Source organism: Harpia harpyja, chromosome 23 (assembly GCF_026419915.1).
Source record: "Harpia harpyja isolate bHarHar1 chromosome 23, bHarHar1 primary haplotype, whole genome shotgun sequence".
Taxonomy (NCBI): domain Eukaryota; kingdom Metazoa; phylum Chordata; class Aves; order Accipitriformes; family Accipitridae; genus Harpia; species Harpia harpyja.
In genome coordinates, this window is record NC_068962.1 from 10,118,599 (window position 1) to 10,140,860 (window position 22,262).

Below are 22,262 nucleotides of genomic sequence, written 5' to 3' on the forward strand. Positions count from 1 at the left end.
AGCTGTAGATGGTTCACTATGCATATGGGTGTACGATTCAGGCATCCCTTAACTTTCTCAGGTACTGCTTAGGCACCCAGACCTCCTAAATTCGCTCACCGGCCAAAATTTCAGTCCCTAAAATACAGATGTGACACCAACAGGATTGCCTCTGGGGAAAGGGAACTCCAACTCCAGCTGCTCTGGTACCAGCTAATGCAGCTCAGTTTCTCACAGAAATCCATTATTCAGCAAGTCCTTTTCTGATTTTGCGGTGGAGAAATCTGGCACGGAGCTCTTGACCTCCTGCCCCATTTCGAGCCGAGCAGCAAGCCATGAACCAAGTCCCCGTGCCCAGAGGTTATGGTTCTGCTTATAAGAGTTCACTGAAGTTCTAATTCCTCGCCTCTCTTCTTCCCAAGTTGAACACAAACTGAAAATCAACGACCGAAAATCACGTTCATGCAGCAGAAAATTTCCGGTTATTGTCCAGCCTACCTGTAAGCTACCAGCAGATTGCAACTAGACTTGAGACCATGCCTGTGTTAACAGGCAGCAGTCAGAGGACGTAGATTCCCGCTCAGCCCGTAGCGCAGCCGCCCTGGAGCGGTGTCGGACTGTGCCAGCCGCCGTGGTTTCAGGTGCTGTTCAGGGCGCGGTGGGACGCCCGGGCTCCCGGGGGCAGCAGGGCAGGGCCTGGCTCCAGGCCCCATCCCACCGCCCCAGCCAGGAGCGGGGCAGCCGGGGGGCTGCCCCAGGCCCGGGCATCAGGCACCTCCCTGGGTCTGAGGCCGGGCCGGGAGATGGGCCCACGGGTGGGCCTGTCCCCGCGGGGCCCACGGCCGGGCCAGGCTGTGGGGAGCTGGAGAGCGGCCCTGCTGCCGTGTGCTGGGTGGGGGGCTGACGGCCCCGGGGGGCTGACGGGGGGTCCTGGGCCGTGGGCAGGGCGAGGGGAGTCCGGGGACGGGGGGGTCAGGACTAGGAGGACTCTGGTGCCCTCGGGAGCCTGAGACAGGGCCACGGACCATTCCAGATTGGAAAGGATGGATGAGGCCGTTTCCTTTGGGGCAGAAGAGGAGTTAGCCTTGTGGCTACGGGCTTTGCAAACCTTCCTCTCCCCAGGCCCAAGCTTTCTCTTTTCACAAGAATGAACAATAAACAGACAAAGTCTGAGATATCATGTCCTGTGACAACAGCTGTTGCCTGTTGAAAGTTTATCCTCTCATACCTACGAGCGAAAGATCTTCTCTTAAGCATCTTTGGGCAATCCAAATGTTTTTGCCCTTAGTCTCATAGCACCTTAGGCCGGGGTCTTTAACAGTTTTTCTAACTCATTTTTTGGATGTGCCTCTTACAGAGCCACCTCAAACACCACACTTTTAATCTGCTGGAGCCTGTTCAGAGAAGGGCAACGAAGCTGGTGAGGGGCCTGGAGCACAAGTCTTATGAGGAGCGGCTGAGGGAACTGGGGTTGTTTAGCCTGGAGAAAAGGAGGCTGAGGGGAGACCTTATCGCTCTCTACAACCACCTGAAAGGGGGTTGGAGCCAGGTGAGGGTCGGTCTCTTCTCCCAAGTAACAAGTGACAGAACAAGAGGAAACGGCCTCAAGTTGTGCCAGGGGAGGTTTAGATTGGAAGTTAGGAAAAAATTCTGCACTGAAATGGTTGTCAAGCACTGGAACAGGCTGCCCAGGGAAGTGGTTGAGTCACCACCCCTGGAGGTATTTAAAAAGCGCGTAGACGGAGTACTCCATAACATGGTTTAGTGGGCATGGATGATGGTTGGACTCGATGATCTTGAAGGTCTTTTCCAACCTAAATGATTCTATGATTCTATGATTCTAATCTCTGCTGCCATAGAGATCAGATTTCCATTTGGCCACTGGGTAGTGCGGCATAGCTGCACCCTCAGGTTGTGGCTTTGAGTGGCTGAGCCCGCACAGATTCCTCGTCTGATCCCCACACACCTCTGGGAGTTATAGGAGACCGACAGTGCCTTGCAAGGCCTTGCAAGGGGCTGCCTGCGTGCTTTACCATCGTCATTCCTTGCTTCTGTTCTTTATGCTCAATTTAAATTGGGGGTTTTAGAACTGTATCTTTGGAATTGCCCAGAACAATACAAAGCTTCTGGTCTTGCTCACGTGTTTGTTTCTGCAGGCTAAGATGTCTTGTGTGGATCCCTGACAGTGAGCAGAACTTTGCTGGAGGTGTGAACTGTCAGTTCTGCCAGGCCAGGCGCTTACTCCTTCGAGAAATCTGTTATCTCCTGGAAAGCATCCTTAAACTCTTCCTCAATATTTTGTTTCCCTCAGCAATGTATCTTCTCAAGAAGATCATTTAAAAAAAGGAAAAACTTTTTTTTCTTTCAGAAATTGTGAAGTTTCCAAGTTAATTTTACCCGCATACTTAGTTTTCTTCCCTTCTTAACAGGGGAAAGATCACTCCTATAATACCCTGAATCTAACCATTTACCTTCTACTGTGACTTTTCTTCCAGTGATAATATCACGGTTTCTGGCAGCACACAGGCCTGTGCACCTGTGTCCAACTTAAAATGAATAAATGTTTCATTTGCTTTTGGACTGGTTGCTAATTCATCTTCTGTTGCAATGATGTCCAAAAATTCCTGTTTCTTCATTCTCTCTTCAGATTCTCCTGGCACCGGTAAACTCTTAGAAAGTGATGTAATTACTTACAGTGTCTCCATTTTCTTCTGAAGGCCAGGCATTGTGTTGTTTATTGCAATGCATGGAACTGTTTCATGTATGCTGATTTTCATCTCCACATGCTTTCCTTCTCCCTTATTACAGTAATTAATCTTCTTTTGCATCTTCTGTGTCAAAATTGTGTTCACCCCTTCATGCAGTCCAGGCTGGATGATAGCTTTGCATGCTCTGTCAAAGTAAAAATCTAAATTTTTAGAGTTGAAACTGGATCTCCTATTAATTACTGTCTTCTAATTCAGATTTCAAACATGATTTGCTATACAGAAACTTAGCCTCCCAGATTTGAGGTGTTTCAGCCCTCTGTAAGTCAGAAAGTTTTGTATCTTTTCATTCTGTGATTAAGACAACCTCTCTCATTTCATGTAACATGGAGCAGAGTATTCCTCCATCTTTGTGAAAGAGCTTCAGAGCCTGCCTTCTCTCTCCCGGTGTTTGTGAAGACAGTCAGGTTCTACTCAAAGTACTCCGCATCTCTCTAGGATTTCAGATATTTTAAAATCATTCTATTTATCTTTCAAGTATTTTTTTTTTCTTTAGTTTGCTTCCCTCCTGGCATCCTGCATGGATCAGGAATCATCAGAATCAAAGTACTTGACAAATGTCTGGTTTAAGCTGTAATATCCCAGTCATTAACACTTGATCGATGCATTTCCAGATCACTCAGTAATATACTTTTGATCCGGATCAGATGTGGGCATGCAACCACTGTTTCATAAAATTAAGAGCATATGATATGGTGTTAATGCTGTCTTTATGCTACGGGATTTTTGATCCTGCACTATAGTCTCTAAACCTGACTTTAATGTGTAGTCAGACCATGACCTCAGCGCCTGAGTTGTAAGCTAACAGCACAGCCTAATGTGAGCCTTAGCAGAACACAATGCATTCCCTGTTGCATTTGCAAGGGTATCTATCTGAAGTGTGTAACTCCCCACTAGTTTAGATGAGTTACACAAAGGAACCATGGTCAAAGATGAAATGTGTAACAGTGTATTTTTGTCCATAGACAATGACATAGGACCTCTTGATACTAAATGTAAACCTGTTAAATTTTTTTTAATTCTTTACTATGTTTCTCATTAGTCTGTCATTTTTTTCCTTGCCTGCATATTTCAGAGTCCAGATCTGCATCATCACAATAAGCTTTGGGTCCGAATGCCAGTTTAAATATACATTTATTGAATGTCAGTGTATGTTTAAATTGACTTTCAAACCCAAATAATTAAAATGCTCTTTAAATATTACCGATTTACTCTTTCCTGTGAGGTATGCCTTTAACTTACATTGTAGCTTTAATCTATGAAGTCACTGTGGTAGACAGGGAGAAGGTTGCAGGTTAACCAAAGAACACTTTACTTCAGAAATCCTGTCATGAAAAGATGAACGTAATTGTCCTCAAATGAGCAAGCTGACATACAGGAGGAGAGCATCTATTTCTTCTTTGTCTCTTCCGCAGAGCACAGTTTATTACATTTGTCTCCATTCTCTCATTTACAAAACAGGTGTGGAAATGTATTTGAATATGCTTAGGGTCAGAATCTGGAAGGAAACACCTATGAGCGTATTCTTTATGTCACTATGAATTCCAGTACTAACCGTATTTCATAATTTGTGAAAGTCCTCAGTGGTTGATTGAGGGATTGGGAAGATTTGAAACCTGACATTGTGGAAATTGCTGCTTCCGATTTCAACAAGGAAAGTAAAACTTTTGGCAGATGATACACTGGGACAGAGACATAAAAATATGGGTCCGGAAAGGCTCTTAAGGGATCATTTAGCCCATTTGTTTCTCGCGGGTGAAGGTCGCCTATTAGATGGGATATCAAGCTTCCCCAGAGTGGTGTTGGCTCTGTGCCAACTTATCACCTTCTGTGCCATCGCTTTTGCATAAAGCATCCTAACGCAGTGAAGCCTGAGTGCCCTTGGATGCGTAGGCAATGGATTCAGGGGGGATGAGGATGAAGGGCTGGCAGTCTCCTGAGTGGAGGTAAAGTGGCAAGCAGGATGCAGAGACAATGCTGAACTGGAATAGGCTGAAGTGAGCACTCATCCTATATTAATGCTCATCTTCCCACCGGCTTTGTGCTTATTACTGTAGTCCTTGAAAGGCTGTATGCTGTGAGTTACTGTGGACAGGGCTGGAAGACAATCTTACAAAATATGGGATGGGAGGTGTGGAACCCTGCGCCTTTGGAGCCAGATCATATATAGAGACATGGGAGGCCTGCGGGGTAGGACAGAAAAAGCTGATTATCTATAATGATCAATGATCTACTGCACACATCACTATAAAAATCATTCTTTCCATCCCTTGTTAGATGGTCCTGTAACATCTCCCTTCCTTACTCTCAGAGGAGAGCTCTGCAGATTTTCTCTGAAGCTTCACAGATATTCTGCCTGGATCTGGAGGAGAGAATTAGTAGATTTTGAACAGGAAACCTTCAGTTGTGAACTAAATTCATGTGCAAATACTAAAATTTATATTCTGTGGGGAGCTAAATGGATTTCCGAGCTCTGCAAGCTTAGAAGACTGGAAAATTGCCAGAAACCTGGCAAGGTGACGTCGTCATCATTCTGCAATTACTGTGGTGTAACATAACCTAAGCTTTCTTGAGGGGAAAACAATCCATACTGATCTTGTACAATAAGCCTCTGTCAAGCACTTCCATTTTCGGGAAGCTACAGTGTAGACAGTGCTTTGAACTGGAGTAAATCACACAGTTAACAGAGGGCTCCATGGAACCTGAGACCATAGCTGAACAAATTCCAGTGGACCAAGAGCAACCTCTAGTTCAACACTTTGAATTCATACTTTTCTTTTCCAGTAAGACTTTTAAAGTCCAGGTAGGACTTTGAAAATACATAATAATACCACACATGGTTACACATACATAGGCACAAATGTGAAGTCTGAAAGAAGGGAAACCTAGCAGACAGAATCTAAGCTTCTTTTCTTGGCAGATGTAAGGATTTTACTTTTCTTTTAAGATAACTGTAACATTCCTTAGTTAATGGGGGGGGGGTGACTTTAAAAGTTGATGCCTTGAGGGCTTGATACTCTGACATTCAGAATTTATTTTATATGGTGAAAAAGATATTGTGCCAACGAGTTGATTTCCTACTTTTTTTCTACTTATTACTACAATAAAAGGAGCATTTGTATTAAACAAAAAAATCCTTAATTTAACCTTCTGGGAAAAATGTATGAGAACTAGGCTAGATTGTTGATACTTGTTTGTAATAGAAAATGTACTGGTGTCCTTGCTACATGCCATATAAAAGGTATTAAGACTGGGAAAAGTCCTTATATTTTCCACTGAGTAAAGGAGTTTATACGTCATACAGAGAAGAACCATGTTCTCATCAATTCACTTTTTCCTTTTGCATAAGCTGTACAGGAAATCCTGGACTGGTAGGAATGCTGATTATTTGGCTGCTGATTAATTTTCACAGAAACAAAGGAAATTCTAAAAATATTTCAAGAAAACTCTAACAAATTCTTGAAGAAGAGTATGCACACAGAACTACATGAAACGAGCATCTTTCATAAGGTTCAGAAAATCTCCCTTCAGTAGTTACCTAACTACCGGAAGAACCTGAACTGAGGAATTCAACCACTTGTCTCTGTTTCCCCCCAAATTACAAAAATCTTCGTAACCGTCAAAACTTTGAAACTAACGTGTATCCATCATGCATCCTTGGTAGAAGTGGTTATAAAACATTACCACAAACATTCTCGTCTACAACTTGCTAACATGCAACACTTCATACCTCAGGAAAGTCAAGGTGACTTTCCTGGTGCATGGAAGTTGTTTAGTGCAGGAGAAGATAGAGCCATAGACCTTGTGAACTCCATCCCTTTCTTCCTCTGCCAGTATCTTCTGCGTTAAGGTGCAGCACTGTGAAATCACATTTGGCCGTTTTCCTTGAAATGCCAGTACTTCGAGTCAAGTGGTTACAAAAGAATCTCTTCTACTTTTTTAACAAGTGTTACCCTACTTAAACAGTGACTGAGCTGAACCATGCAGTTCAGAAAGCAGAAGATACATTAAAATAAACAAACAAATAAACAACTTCTTTGTCCTCACCGTTAAAAATACTGACTTCTGAATGCCTGACAGTCAGAAAGAGAGGATAGCATGAAGCAGTCTGCGCTCAGATGTTGAGTGGGAACAGCTCCTCCTTAGAAGTCTCACATCATTAGTGCAGAAGGGCAATACGAGAGGACTCTCTCAAGCCCAATAAATACAAAAAAGCATGCTCAGACACTAGCTCTGGATTTGTCACAGGAGTTATTAGGAAAAAGAGCAGACAGAAAATACATTCTAAGAAAACCTAACAAGGATTTTCAACACTGCTCCTTCTCTGATCATTCCAGTATTAAAATAGCCTTGCAAAAGGGGATGGGAAATGGGAAGAAAAAGGCTCCTGGGGTTACTGTGTAATGACTTTTAGATTCATGTTAATGATTGATATAATGGATGGAAATTGAGAAGATATTCCTTGCATGGCAGTATTACCTCATCTCATATTCAACAGAGAGCAATGGGAATATTTACTAAAACAATACAAAAAGACAAGGTGACTTTCTTTTCCAGAAATGAAAAAATGAAATTGAAAATGAAAATAGAGAAACATGGGAAAACTTAATGGAAACATTACTATATCTTTGCCTAAATTGCAACTTTCATCAAATCCTGACATATTTGTAAAAACCGTGAAATATACAACTAGACACAGTAGAATCAATGACAGAAATTCATCATTCCGTGCTGTTCAAAGCACCATGCTGCAAGGTATGTATTTATACACCATGACAGTACAAGCACAATCACTTTTGTAAATCAAATAGTTATATCCAAGCAGACTCAAGTCAAACATGTTGCCTCACATCTTTAACGCCCACTGAGCTGGCTTAGAATTTTCCCATTAGAGATAATTATTTACAAAACTTTGTGTGTGTTGAGCATACAATGTGTAAAAATAGATACCCTAACTGGAAACAATTCTCCTTTCCATTCTGTTCAATTATTTTGGTTTACATTTGCTATGTTCCAAATGGTCAACATCTTTTTTTCATTAATTAATTAAATTAGTCTTGCTTTTGTTTTCTGTTCTAGCTAAACAAAGTCTAAAAAGTTTCCATTGTTGCTGTTGCTGTGTTTCCAAAACATCCCGTGGTATGTCCAACTCGCTATATATTTGGCTATTTTTTGTGTGCTTGCTTTGAATGTTCAGTCTGCATATCATGCAATGTTCTTTCTGGCATCACATGTCTGAATTTCCTTCCTAGCCTCTCAGTTATTGGTTCATGGCATACTAATTTGATCATGATATGAATATAAAGATTAAATGTGTATATTGCACATACCAGATTTATCTTGCAAAGAAGTCTGGGGTAAATATGTTTCAGAAATGTTTACTTTAACTATTGATTTGATTTTGAAAACATATTTCTTTGGCTTTGTTTGTGCCTATTTTGTGTACATGTTCCATAAATACTTTCATAAATGATCTTCATTAAATGAGTAGTTACAACTGCTGATTTTGATCAGATGCTCTAACAGTTGCCAGAAACATCATTCATAATTCATATTCCATTATTAATCCCCCCCCTTCACTTTACCATTCTTGCTGTTGTAGCTCACGATCCCCTACGATATTCCCCACTTATTTTTACTACAATCAAGTGCCTCATGACCTACCCAGGACTGGAGTAGTGAGGCTAAGCAGATGAACCAAGGTCTGCAGAAACAGATCTTGCTTTGCTGCAGAAATTATCCAGTCAGAAAACAAAGCAGTGGAAAATGTAAATAATAATTCCATACCATTTGTGGACCATCTGCAGGCCAACAGTTACTCCCCGAGGAAATGAATGTAAATTTCAAGACAACAAATATGAGAGATAAATATGATCTCCTAGTACAACTCACATCAGGGGGAATTCAACAGCAAGCAATGAGACAGAATCAGGTAGGCATCTTGCAGGCTGATTTTTAGCTCTTCAAACAAGGTTTAAATTAGATATAAGTAGTTCATGTATTTTACACCTAGGAGAAGAATTCACATCAACCAAGTAACAAGTTAAATTAGTCATTTAATCTGTCACAATGTTTTTCTGTTCTACTATGTAGCACATACACACTCAGTGAAAAATACTCTTTTTACAAAGAAAGATGACATTCAGTCCAGAAAATGGGAACGCTTTGTAGTATTCTTCTGACAGTGCTTACTGAAGCATGCTTGTTTTGTTATGGGAAGCAATTTATTACCCGTGTGCATTTTAGGGCTTCTTCTTAGCAACAAATTGCCGAGGTAAAAAAACCTGGCATTTTAAGACCACAGACAAATACAAAATTTTTCAGGAACTGAATGTAAACATTTCTAAGATCACTTCCAACAGAAGATACATTGATTAGACACACAAAAAAAAAAGAATGAAAAGGAACTTTAAAATATTAATAGGGTTGTAGCTAACTTTCGTAACAAACATTAGGGACTTCAGGTTTTCATTGATAAGTTGTGTCTTACATAAAACTGCCTGTCTAGAATAATTTGCCTTGGGTTTTGGGAGAGCAGACCACTGGAATTCATGTTGCTCAGTACATCACTGTTTTGTTTTCGTAGGCCATATAAACTGAAGGAAATGACTGAGTATATTGGCATTGGGACTTTGTAATTCTAAAACTGTTTGTAATAGGCACAGACATTCTCTGCATCTACAAAACAAATTTCAGATTTCTCTTCTATAAGAAAGCTTATTTAGATTACTTGAAAATATATGTTGCAAACTTTTAGTTCAACTGGAAAACGGTACTTCTCTCCAACACTCCATTATCACACAAATGAAGAAAATAAACCAAAAAGAACAGGTGAAAAGTCCATGGAAGTTAAATATTAAAGATAAAATGACATTTCTAATACAAAAGGATAGCTTTCCTGAGGAGATGTTTCAAGAGTGAAGGTCAATTTTTGAAAAGCACTTTAAAGAACACTTTGTTTTGAAGAGGACTGTCAGAATGCAAATGTAGTGATAATGCAGACGGTGTATGTCCAAGGTGCTCTTCTGCCAACAAAAAGAGATGTTTATGATTTATCACACATAATAATACTCACCTGTTGGAACAGAAATTGGGTTTGGTTTTTTTTTTTTGGTTCTTTTTAATAATGTCCTCTAGGCAACCTGGGAATGATAATTTGTATTGCAATGATCAATGGCAAGCCTGTGAATTCACTGTTCAAGGGAGGCACTCTAGTTCAATAAAAAAATGCTTAGAAAAACCTGGAATAGTACCCTCCACTGTATTGCAAAGCACAGTGCCACTTCTCCTAGAAGACAAAGTAAGTCCTGCAACAATATTCTTGGGAAAGGAAAAGACAATTCGAGAAAATGAAAAATCATCCATTCTTTGCAGTGAAAACTTAGCAGATTTTAGACAGTATTTTAATTTAGCTCCTAGAAGAGGTCTATGCACGTACTTTAGTTTTGATAATCCATGATACATGTGCCTTTCCAGAAAACGTCATTGTATTTTGCACACTGAGCTCTGGCTGCCACTGCTGACATACAGTAGTGCTCATATCCTTCCCCAGTCTTCCGTGAAGGCAGAAGAAGAAAGTATGTAGAAGAAATACGAAGGAAGCAAGAAGAGGAGAATTAATGAGACATGATCTCCAAAATAAAAACTGGAATACAGGTTCTTAGACCCATATTTTCAAATGGATACACCAAAGCATGTGTAATCAGTCTGAATCTCACCCACTTGTTCCAAGAACAGAATTGTTTTCTGATATAACACTTTGTTTCAGTTTTAGTGATGGAAGAGAGATCTGATACTGAGACCTGGAAAGTGTTCTAATTGAAGGTATTTGAGTAAGACAAGGAGCCTTTAGATCACCAGATCTTTTTGATTATGGTGTATTTGTGTTTCTGTCTACAGTGTTTAACTATTCTCTCACCAGCTGGACCCAATCACTTGTGTGCATAGAGAGAAAATATAGGAAAAAAATACTTTAGCAGGTGCGTATGTGAGGTCCTCAATCTTCAGGACCTTAACAACTGCATGCCAAAACTTTCCTGGAGCTGAGATACACAAAACCCAAACCATCCTTGACATGAGCTGAGGACAGGCATAGCTTGGAGAAGTTCACCGTAGAAGAGAACAGTTCCCCAAACGACTGACCACTCCACTGAATTAATAAGGCTACTCGCTGCAATGACTGGACCCATCAGGTACAAATCAGGCTGACTTCCACAGCTGGAATTACCCAGCATTTGGTGGCAGTGTGTCCCAGACACTAATTACATGAAACAGCTCTGCAGGAGACATCCTTGAACTGCTCATCAGCCACAAGCATCGTGCGAGCTGTTCATTGCTACCCTTAGACCCTGAGAGAAAACTCTTAGCCCAAAGTGCTTGAAGGCATAACACAAGCAGCGGGTGGGAGAACAGAAGTAATAAAGCTCTTCCTTCTTTATTCTTCTAGACCGTGCTCCTGTCTTAAAAACTCAGACCTGATGCTCAGAGGATACACCCGCTCCTCCCCTGGACTACACAGGAGTACAGCCATATCAGGGCAGTACTCCACCACAGCCAACTGGCGATGCTGCAAAGCATAGAATTAATTTGGGTTAATACCGTACTAACAGGCTTCTGTGGCCTCTGGGACCCAAGGTAATAATATTGCAGTTGTACATGGTGTAAAGTGGATCTATCTTTCCTTTCCTGAGCTGGAGAATCAGAATGCAAAGCTGGTCTCAAACCTTAACTGACTAAAAAGCAGCGAATTAAATTGACATTAACTTCGGATGACAAAGCGGTAAAGAAACTAAGTGCTCACTGTGAACTGTAACCTTCTCTTGCATGTATTCAGATTTGTTTTGGCAGCTGTTTTAATGGAGAAACATTACATTATTTACCATGCCACAACACTCCTATTTCATTCAATAAAATTGTAAAACACTAACGCGTAAAAACATGAATGTTCCTAGATTTGCTCTTCCAGAAACTTAGGTACAGTTTGCCAAGGAAAAATTAGCAACATACGAAACTGCAATATTTCAATAATACACTAGAAGTGAATGAATAATTGTGATACATTTTACACTTAATTAATTTATGTTGTCTTAAAGCTAAATGCTAAATCATAACAAACAGGAAAATTTAAAAAACTTATTCCCACTGACAAACTGAAATATTAATTTCATTCTTCACTGAGTTCCTACCTCCAGTTACAAAATTTTCAAGTCCTGCTGGAAATATTTTCAATAAAATCACATTTTGAAAGTATTTTCCATAGAAATCCATTCTGAAAATACATCTGAAATGGAATTGTAAAAATCAATCAAAATTTATGTCTCACAGTCTACATTTATAGGTTTCTTATGCAATTCATGGGCTGTGCAGAAAGAGTTATTAATTAACATTACTTTCTTTAACACATAGTTCATGAATAAGGGATGCGCTGCCTGCAAAGTGCTGATAGAGGTGCCTAATTGGGTAAACATACCATTTATATAAATTCAATTCTTTGTTTTACAACAATCTATAAAATTTCTGCACAGAGGAAGGGAAGGAAGGGAAATACAGGTTTACAGTGAAATCTTGCTCTGAAGATACTCTGTTAAAGTACTGTAACAAATGTTGCTTTTTGAAGACTTATGGCTAAATCTTACTTTCCTTATTCATAAAAACAGTTATAATAGAGTTCATGGGAATTTTACCATTGGCTTCAGTGAAAGTACAGGCTGTGACACTTGAGTTATTCTTAGGAACAATAAGTGCCATTTAACTCTGTATTACTGTAATCAGTGCTCTCATTGTTAAAGGACCAGTGAGTGGAGAAAAGAAAATCCTGGGAGTTTTAATGCATTAAAAACATATTATCTGAAATAAAAAATAAACAAAAAGCCATCTGAACCTTCTCTTACTACATATCAGGAAGATTTCAATGATGAACCAGTGTTCACAATAACTTCTATACTGTTCAACTTCCAATACGTATAGATAAAGGAAGTGTACACAATCTCTTTGCCTTCACAAATGTAAATTTGGAACTGTCTTTGTACAAAAGATATTTGATCATCCACACTGTTTGTCTTCAGCAGATGCTTTTGTATCCAAGCCTGCTCCCATGGAAATCAACAGAAATTTGCCAGTAACTCAAACGAAGACGACCCAGGTCTTCACTATGGAAGTGTATGTAATGGATTGTTTTGTATTGGTATCTGTTAATGTTTTATCGATGGACTTTTTGCATAATGCTGAATGCTTGGAATTGTCCTTATTTTCTATATAGACAAATTACAATTATTCAAAGGATGTGGATGTCTTCAGAAAAGTGATGATTTCCATTTCAATGCTATTTAAATGTCTGACTTACTTAGGAAATTATTTTTTCTCCACAACACATGATTTCAATAATTGGTGTTTAGATAGATGACATTAAACTTGATTCATGTGATTATCTAGTGCAAATGGAATGGTTATCCAAAAAAATCACCTCTTAGATACACGTTACATTTTCTCTCACTTCTGCAATACTGTTTGAGGATAAGCACAGGAAGAAACTGTGCTTCTCAAAGTTTTTTCTTTGAATACCTTCTTTTTCTAAATAAACTCAATTAAATTCTGTTTACTACCCCCCCCAAAAGTTCAACATCACTACAGAAGTGTGACTTTTAAAAAAAGCAAATGAGCAATTCTCTAAAGGTCTTGTTGGCCAGAGATTTTTTTACATAGATCAAAAATCTGTCTAGGGGTAATCTTAATGATATTCATTTTCACTACATGACTCTACAATACATTCATATTCTCAAATTAAAACTAAAATTTCCGGGAAAGTAAGGGTTTACATTTTTTTTACTTGCATACATTTTATTTTTATTTTAAAATTTTTAATCATAAACAGCATAGCAACATTTTTGCTGAAATCACCCTTATAACCCTTGCTAGGTAATAATAATCTGTCAATAACCAACACTGAAGAGCTTAAAGTTGATAAAACTTGGTTTATATGCTGTCCATTGAGTATTTTGTGAGTTGTGTTCTTTGAATTGATACCCATGCCTTAGAGCATAAAAAGCTTAGCAAATGGCACATTTATCCAAGTAATGTACAGCTCATTCTACACTTTTTAACATCTGTGTGTCCTCTTGATGACTTCAGCCTTTCTAAGACTAACAAGTGACTTTAGGATTTATAGTTGAGAAACAGCATGGCTGCTTCTGCTGTCAGTCTTTATTCATTACTCTAATAATAGGAGGTGTAATAAACAACATAGATTTACAACTGTACATTTTAATTATTGTTTCTGAAGGTTTACATAATCTGGAGAGGTGATCACTGTTCCTTCTTATTTGGAATTTTCTCTTTTGGTGCCAGACGCTACTGAGTTATTCAGTAAGCAGACAGCTTTGCTCTTTTCATCAGTGATTCATGAAAGAGTTGACAGTTGGTGTGTTAAGGCAATCTGAGCTTCAGTCTAACAATCTGATTTGTTGGCTCAGTAGATTTACTGCATCTTGATTTTCTTGATAAATTCCATGTGAAACCCAATACCAGCTGCCCTGACAACATCTTTATCTACATGAGTAAGTTCATATTGGTCCAGATGCAAAGACAAAGAGACTTACATAAAACAGAATTTTGTAATGAAAAGTTAAAAGTTTGCATAGGTTTCACATGCAGAATTTTTTTGATCCACAGATAAACTATAGTTAAATTTAGAAGTGATATTTTGGTTTTGGACAGTCTTTGTTAATTTTTAACAAAGACATTAAATAATTGTATCTTGTTAGCATGTGTTACATACAAGAAGAAATGGAAAGTCCTTGCTTGGTATACATAGCCACTGTGACTGTAATTGCAAAAGACTGAAAAGAGATAATTTAATGATAAACTATTAAAAACAAAACAAAACAAAAAAATCAAGCATAGACCCAAACTATGAATTATACAACAGGTACAAATTAAATGTTGTATAGAAAATAGCTTGATTTCCTGGGGTGAACAGTATATCAGATTGGTGCCCTAAAAAGATTTTTCACTTTTGCAGCTAGTTCCTAGATTTTAGGCAAGTTTCTTGCTGAAAGTTCATGCTTTCCTGTATTTCCATTGAGTAAGATAATTACATTTCTTCCTACAGTTTATAAAGAGTAGTAATATGCTTTGCAAATCTTTGAGAGAGTTTGTCCACATAATCTTGCCTATGTGTTTTGTATTTGTGAGTGAGGCAGTACGCTCCCCCCAGCAGGAAACAAAACTCCAGGCAGGTAGAAGAGAAAAAAACCCCAAACCCTGGAGGCCGCAGGTTGAAAGTTGAACAGACCAGTCGAGATGTGCCAGGTACACTGAGGCGACCTTTTTGCCCAATAGGGATTAAATGACCACAGATCAGATTCCACAAGGGTATAAACGGGGTCCCGCCGGAGGACACGTTGGCAGTCCTCCTCGGAGCAGCGGGTCTGCAGTCGGGGACTCCCCCTCGGGCCGGGGCACCGCCCGAGGTAACTCCTCGAGGGAGAGAGCCCTCTGCTTTTAGGTGAGTGATATGCGCGTTTTGAGCCATCATTTTTAAATCTTAAGGATTCTTAAGTCGGCTGTGTAGTACTAATTCCCCTTACATTGTTGAGCCTGTAGTTCACTACTGTTACCGGAGTTCTAACTAACTTTTCTACTGAAGAATAAATCTGACTTTTAACACCTGTTGGATTTGATTGTGTGTGTCTCCATAACAGTGAGTTTAACAAATTCTGGCCAACAGTGCCTCATGATGTAACCTGTACATATACTGTGCTTTCCCACCCAAGAACACACTTATGCAGCACAATTTCAATTTCTTCTAAACTTCATTTGTAATCTAGAAACCATTTTCTGATTTCCTTTGAATCCACAGTTCTGAGGAAATGACGGTATATAGTAGGAAGCCTCTTGGATAAAACAACTTAAAATGACTGTAAAAAAAAAAAAAAATCTAGAAGTAGCTCCCACTCATAGCAATTAGTTGAAATCATTTACTGGTTTGATGAGTAACCAAACTGTATTATGAGAAAGGTCCACCTGTGGAACATAAACCACAGGACAAAATTTTGTAACCTATTAATGATAGTATTGACTGAAGTATCCAACAGACTGAACTGACTGAAGAAGTATGTTAAATGGATTTCAATAATGGTATCTGGAGAAATCTTTGAATGTCGGACATACCCATTCTAAGAGTTCTGTTGCCTTTTAACACAAAGCAGAGAGTAGAGTGTCATTCTCTTGCAGATTTCATGAACAGCATCACTGGGATGGGGAGGCAAGTGTCTGTTCCTCTCCAGTTTGATACAGACATTGCAGACAGTCTTGAGGAGGATGCAGGTGTATACTGGGAAGATTGGTGTACAACTGCCTGTTCTAACAGTTTGAGGCAAATCTTCATTATGTTGGTGAGTTTCTTTGGACATTTGAGTTTAATGATAATGTGCACTGGAATTTCTGTGAAGAAGATGCCTCAGAGCTCTTGAATCAAAAAAGACTCCTGAAGAGAAGATGTGCATAGTATTTTTTAATAACCAATGCCTCTCAGGCTGCCTGGTGCTTATTAATCTCTCTGATCATCAGGAATTAATTTTAAGGCTTTAAGAGAGAAAGCAACACGAAGCATAACTGCAGTGCAACTTCTCTGAGGCATCCTAAATCTTAGAAGGATTTTACTCCTTTTCTTAGAGTACGCTGAAATACAGCATTGACAAAGATGACAACCAGGGATAAGGAAATTCAAAGAAACCAACTGCTTCAGCAGTTGCCTAGAGATACAGAATATAGAGCCACCAAACTGAGTTGGTTATTTCAGATGGTGAGGGAACTGCAGCTGTATCCCAGAGAATTAGGCCATGTTCCCATCTGTCAGGAAGTATGGGAATTTTGGAAACTGCAAAATTTGAATGGATCTCAGAAACTAAGGAAGCTAAAGTCACAGTTCTAAGGGATAGGTGGCCAATTTAAATGTCTGGACAACTGTACTTCAGTTCTGATTTGATTAAGGACACTGAAAATTCTTCATGGCTCATAGCCTAGCATGGATTCCTCTCAGAGCACTAGGATATATATCAGCAAGAAGAAGGACATGTATCAGTAAGAATGATAAGACGCATGGGATAAACAGATTTAAAGATGCTAACAAAGACTGGGTATTCAGCTACTTCCCAGAGAAAAGGAACTCTGAAGCACCATACTAAGTTGGCTATTTCACACATAAGCAGGGAAGAATTTCTTGGTGCTGGTCCTATTTTACCACTTGCCCTTAGTATTGTTGATCTCTGGCAATATAATGACACACTTATGATAGTTTTTAGGAAAAAAAGTAAATCTGAACCAGTAAGTACTGACAGGAAAGAATACTCCAATCATCAAAAAGACATATAGCTGCCACCAAGCCAAATACACTTAGCATGCTTCTCCTGTGCAGATTTGATGCCATCATAGGACATACAGATTTTGAGTCTCAAGATTTTAACTCCATCGTGACACAGCAAAAGCATTTTAACTCTAAGCAGACAGTTGTTATTTTAACAGTAAATTAACGAATAACATCAATGAAGAAGATAGTTTGTAATAAAAAATACTTAATATTTAATCAGAAAAAAACTTGAAACTAAAATCCCAGAAACTAAAACAGCACAAAATTTTTTTGTGGTGTGATGTTCTAAGGCATGAATCAGAACTGCAGAATTAAAGCTTATTGTCACAAAAGCAGGCTTGGAGATCTTAGGGCTACAACATATTCTTGGATAGTAAGGTTGCACACATACCCTGCATATACTCTTGTTCCTCCATCCAAGAACAGGTTTCAGCTGTAAGAAAAATAAATAAACCACTCCAATTCTGCTACAGAATCACAGGTGTGCCATGAACAGAATCAGGCAAACACCTGAGGGAAAGCAGGTATATCCACTATTCCTTCGGGAGCGTATCAAGATAGATAGCTCTCTGTCACACTGAAAGAAAATGGAGATTCTTTTCTATCAAAAGACTTCATCATACTTAGGATATGGTTTACATTATGGAAGAACTTCTGGCAATAACCATGAAGAAAAATAATTTTATTCATCTCGATTACTGTCAGGAATTTTTCCATTATGTAAACAATAGCTCATAGGTATTCAGCCATGCAAAGCTTTGAAACAGCTTTGAGAGCAGACAGCAACTGACTTTGCGGAATGCAAACTCGTCATATAAACCTCTTGATAGTTATTATTCTGAGAAGCACATTGCCTCTGTCTTCGCCCGCATAGACTACAAAGTGCGTGAAAAGTACTGAAAGAGCCTGAGAAGTTGCTGGGGGGGGGCATGCAAATTTATTCAGACCTTTTTGAGTCAGTGGAAAAGCACTTTGGCTAATCCTAGAGATGTGCTTGTTATTCTAAACTGTTGCAAATGTCCTCTTAAGATAGTAATAAGAATTCAACTTTGAATTTAGATAGCATTACACACATTAAAATATCACACGAAATTAGCAATAGTCTGTATGCCCTACGCAATTTCAACTGTGTTCAAATTAAACCAGGTGGGGCTTGCTGAAACAAATACTTTTGGGCCATAACAGCATACTTTTAAGCACTTGCTTTCAGTGAGAAACTGTGCTTGCTTTGTTTGGACATCATATATGCCTGGTTTTTAGTATTTGGTCTGAAAAAGCAGAAGAATCAATTCATAACACAAAAAAGGCAATTTCATCCCCGAGTAAATTTTTTCAACAGCACATAAGACTGGGATGACAACACACTAACACTTCACTAATAATTAGTCAACATGTCTTAGCAGAACATAATGTAATAAAACCTATTTTTCTAAGATTCTTGTTCATCTTTTTTCTTTTTAACATCATGTACTTTAGATTGCCTCTTTATATCCGATATTACTGTTTTTTTTTCCTTCCAGATGCTTAGAGGTTAGGAAAGGATTTTATTTCTTTTCATTCCTCTCCTGGGAAAAGAATCTACCAGCTTGTTAGTTTCCTCAGTACTCCCTATATAACAAAAAGTGGCATATATGGAAGGCCTCATTTTCTTTTCTTAGCTCTACTCCAAAGATGCTGTGAGCACCTGCAACTTCTGTTAATTTCCTTGGGTATTGCAGGTGTTCAGCAGCTCTAATGATTGAACGTACTGGGACCAAACAAATGCGAGAAGCTCATACTGGATCCATGGAGGACTGTGAGTCCAAAAATAGACAGCAGTGAACTTACATCACCCAAAAAAAGTATTTCTTCCAAGTGAACACATCAAGAAAGATGTAACTTGTTAGAAGAATACCTTACTTCTCTTTTCTTGAATGGCCATGTTCACAAGCTCTCATTATATTTTGCAGACTGAAACAGAATAAGATTTGTTCCTACTCACATCTGAATCTCAGTCTGATTCCCGTGACTATTACTGTCACTATACAATTCATATAAAAATCTTTTCTCTTGTTCTAATCTTCTGCTTACCAAAGTTGCATTTTCCCCTTTCCTTCTTTAATGCTGTAGTTTATTATTTATTTGTTGTCCTTTTTTCTGTGCACTGGTAGTTAATTATGTTTTGTATATGCTGGAGAATTCTAATAAAAGCACTAGGTCTTAGAACAGAAACTTTTCTCTTTTTTAATTGATGGAAAATCTGCAAGTTTAATTAGGCAACCCACCGAGATAAATGCATCAACAAATAAATTTCCCACTCATGAAGGCAGTACAGCCAACGAGAAACTGCTTAGCAAGTTTCAATTCACTTGGGTACCACAGTCTTTACACCCAAGACATTTGGGCCAGATAATAGCTTTCTGATACAACCCAAGGATTACAGAGTGAACCCCAGCAGGGCAGCTGATTCTTAAGCACTGGGAAATCTCCCACTGGATTAGAGCACACACATTTTTTCTTTCAGAGCGACAAGCGAACAAGTGCATGCCAGGAACACGCCTGAAGGAAGAAGGGGTTAATACAAAACTGCTCTTTGCAGGTAGTTGCTATCTAGGCTCTTCTAGGCTGCTCTCTAAATAAGGTGGTTCTGATGACCTGGAGAACAGGGAATTAGAAAGATCCTATTTAGGCTACGAACCTCTTGTTTACAGTGCAGGTATTTTTCTGTTTACACTATGCACCATCTGAATCCAGAAAAGAAAAAGGCGAGGCTAGTCTGAGACTGCTGATGCCAGCCACTGATAAAAATTGAGAAGGTATGATCTTGTGATGAGAAATATCAAAAGAAGGGGTATTGATACATAGTATAATGCCTTAAAAGGAAGAAACATAAAAATTATTTTAAAATAATAATCACATAATAGGGGTCGTAACTTTTATAATAAAGCCAGGTGTTCAACACTGTTTAATAACTGACATAAGGAAGCAATGGTATTTGTAAAAGAGATATTTATTTCTCATGATTCAAAGAGGCATTGCACTTCCGCAGCTGAAAAGCAAACAGTGTACTTGAGGAATCAATTAAAAATAACAGAATAAAAGTGAGGAAACAGCAGTATCAATTCAGAGTTTTCAACCTATCTGGAATTTGCTTCCACTTAAAAACATGACTGTTTCTTCAAAGCAATAACTGCATAGCATCTGGGGGATTTCACGGGATCAAATAACTTCACAAGTCCAGACCAGGCAATGTTGTCCTATAAAATGATATATGATTGAAGTACATAAAAATGTGTTTGACCTAAAAGCTAAGATATGGTAATAGGTCCACATTTTGAAATACAAAATTGAAAAAAAAAAATTATCCTTAATGCAAAGCAGGAAAAACACTTAACTAACAAGAAAAATCAGGGAAAGTTTGTTGTGAAAAAAAGGACACCCAAACCAGGATGTATTTTAAAGTCATTATATTATTTTTGGCACTATCAAATGATAGCTTACCACACCCTTCATCAATAAACCTTTTTTTCAGTTGAACTAGAGCAAAGAAGTTAAGGGTCAAGTCCTACTCATTTTATGCAGCACATTCTGCTACCGAAGCTAATTAACTGACTTTTCAAATGAATCAGGCCAGCTGGATCTGGTCTTCATGTTGCATATGGCTTTTATCGTTCCTATTTTTTCTTCCTAAACACATTTTGTGAATCAACCAGTACAAGATTAAATCAATGCGTACATTACATTTAGAAAGGTAAATTAGTGCTAAATGCAGCAAGTCTGATCTCCTGTCTTGGAAATCATACAGATCTCTATGTGATTTATAACTGGTTGGCATTTGGGAAAATACATCATTATTTAAATATTTCAAATTGCCTCTGTAAAAATACCAGTTAGAACAAAAGCATACATTTACTACAACTCAGTTGTTCCAAGTGCACTGTGGCAGAGAATAAAGTGAATTTTTACTTATGATAAAATGGAGCTGTTAAAATGAGAGGTTTATGGTGGAAAACCAGAGCTATTCACATGAATGGGTTTAAACTTTATTTTCAAATTTTATTTTGACCGTGGCCCAGAGCAGAAGCTGGAAGATGCTGCCATTTCCTCCTAGGAAATTATTATTTGTCCAAAAAATGTTTACTGGTGCAGAGAAAGTATGACTGCTGCTTCTGAGTTAATCAGGCCAAGCTCAAAATTAGTGTTAGAAGAAACCCTGTAATAGAAATCATTATGGAGTAAATGTAGTAGCATTTGCTTATTATATCCCAGGTCTATACTTGTAAAATATATCCAGGCTGTATGTTAGTCAAATGTACCTCAGTTGACCCATACAGTTGGAAAAAGTGCACCCTCTCTCATCATTGATCTTAATTAAGAAACAATAAAAGGAAATCATAAACATTTTGGACCTAATTCAAAATTTCTTGAATTATATGTTCTAAACCATATTCATTGGAAGCTCTAGCATGTACAGCACAATGTTTGTTTAGCATTTCCAATATTCTTTTTAATTATTAAATATCTCAATATGTTGCATAAAATGAGATTTCTCGCATATTTAATTAATTTATTTTTTACTGCCTATTGACTAGTAATTACCATACAATTAAAAGAACATAAACTTTACTGTTGCTGCTTTGCTGAAAATAAAAACATCTGCTGGGCATATGTTTATACTAAATGAATGAATGCTTATACTTTTGCAAATATGATGAGAATAATAATTCTGCAACAGAGACTTTTGGTCTGCACAGTAATAAATTGGCTGAAATAGTCTCATTTCACTGATGTAGCCTTTAGGTATCATAAAATGTAATGCAAAAATACCTGCTCCTTGAGGTAGCAAAGACGATCCAGAAGTATCAGAAGTTCTATGCAGGGAGCCAGAACAACCTTCAACTGAAAGAAAGATTAGATACTATAATGATTTTGGGAAAGAGGGACAATGCACTTCCACATGGCTACACTTCCACAGAACAATTCCAGTAAGATCAATCATTTTCTAGTGGTTCTGTTGTACAAATGTCACCTTGCCAATTTTCCCTGTGGGATGGACATCTTCAAAACAGATTATATTAAAGATCAAAAATACATGGAATGCCATAAAGCCAGGAAACTATGTTATTTAGTTGGTTTCGAGACATTGTCCAACAAGAAAATGAAATTATATGAAG

At 38.4% G+C, this 22,262-nt stretch overlaps 1 protein-coding gene across 4 annotated transcripts in view; it reads right to left on the reverse strand.

The window, feature by feature from the left end:
• Positions 1-20,080: 20,080 nt before the first annotated feature.
• The window catches only part of METTL25 (methyltransferase like 25), a 65,187-nt gene continuing 63,005 nt past the window's right edge, over positions 20,081-22,262 (reverse strand). For all 4 annotated transcript variants that reach the window (XM_052774293.1, XM_052774286.1, XM_052774285.1 and 1 more), the window contains 2 exons: positions 21,916-21,987; positions 20,081-20,345 (listed from right to left, as the gene is read on the reverse strand). In XM_052774293.1, the coding sequence (XP_052630253.1) occupies positions 20,247-20,345; positions 21,916-21,987 (171 nt within the window). In that variant the 3' untranslated portion in view covers positions 20,081-20,246. The remainder of the gene's footprint in view (positions 20,346-21,915; positions 21,988-22,262) is intronic.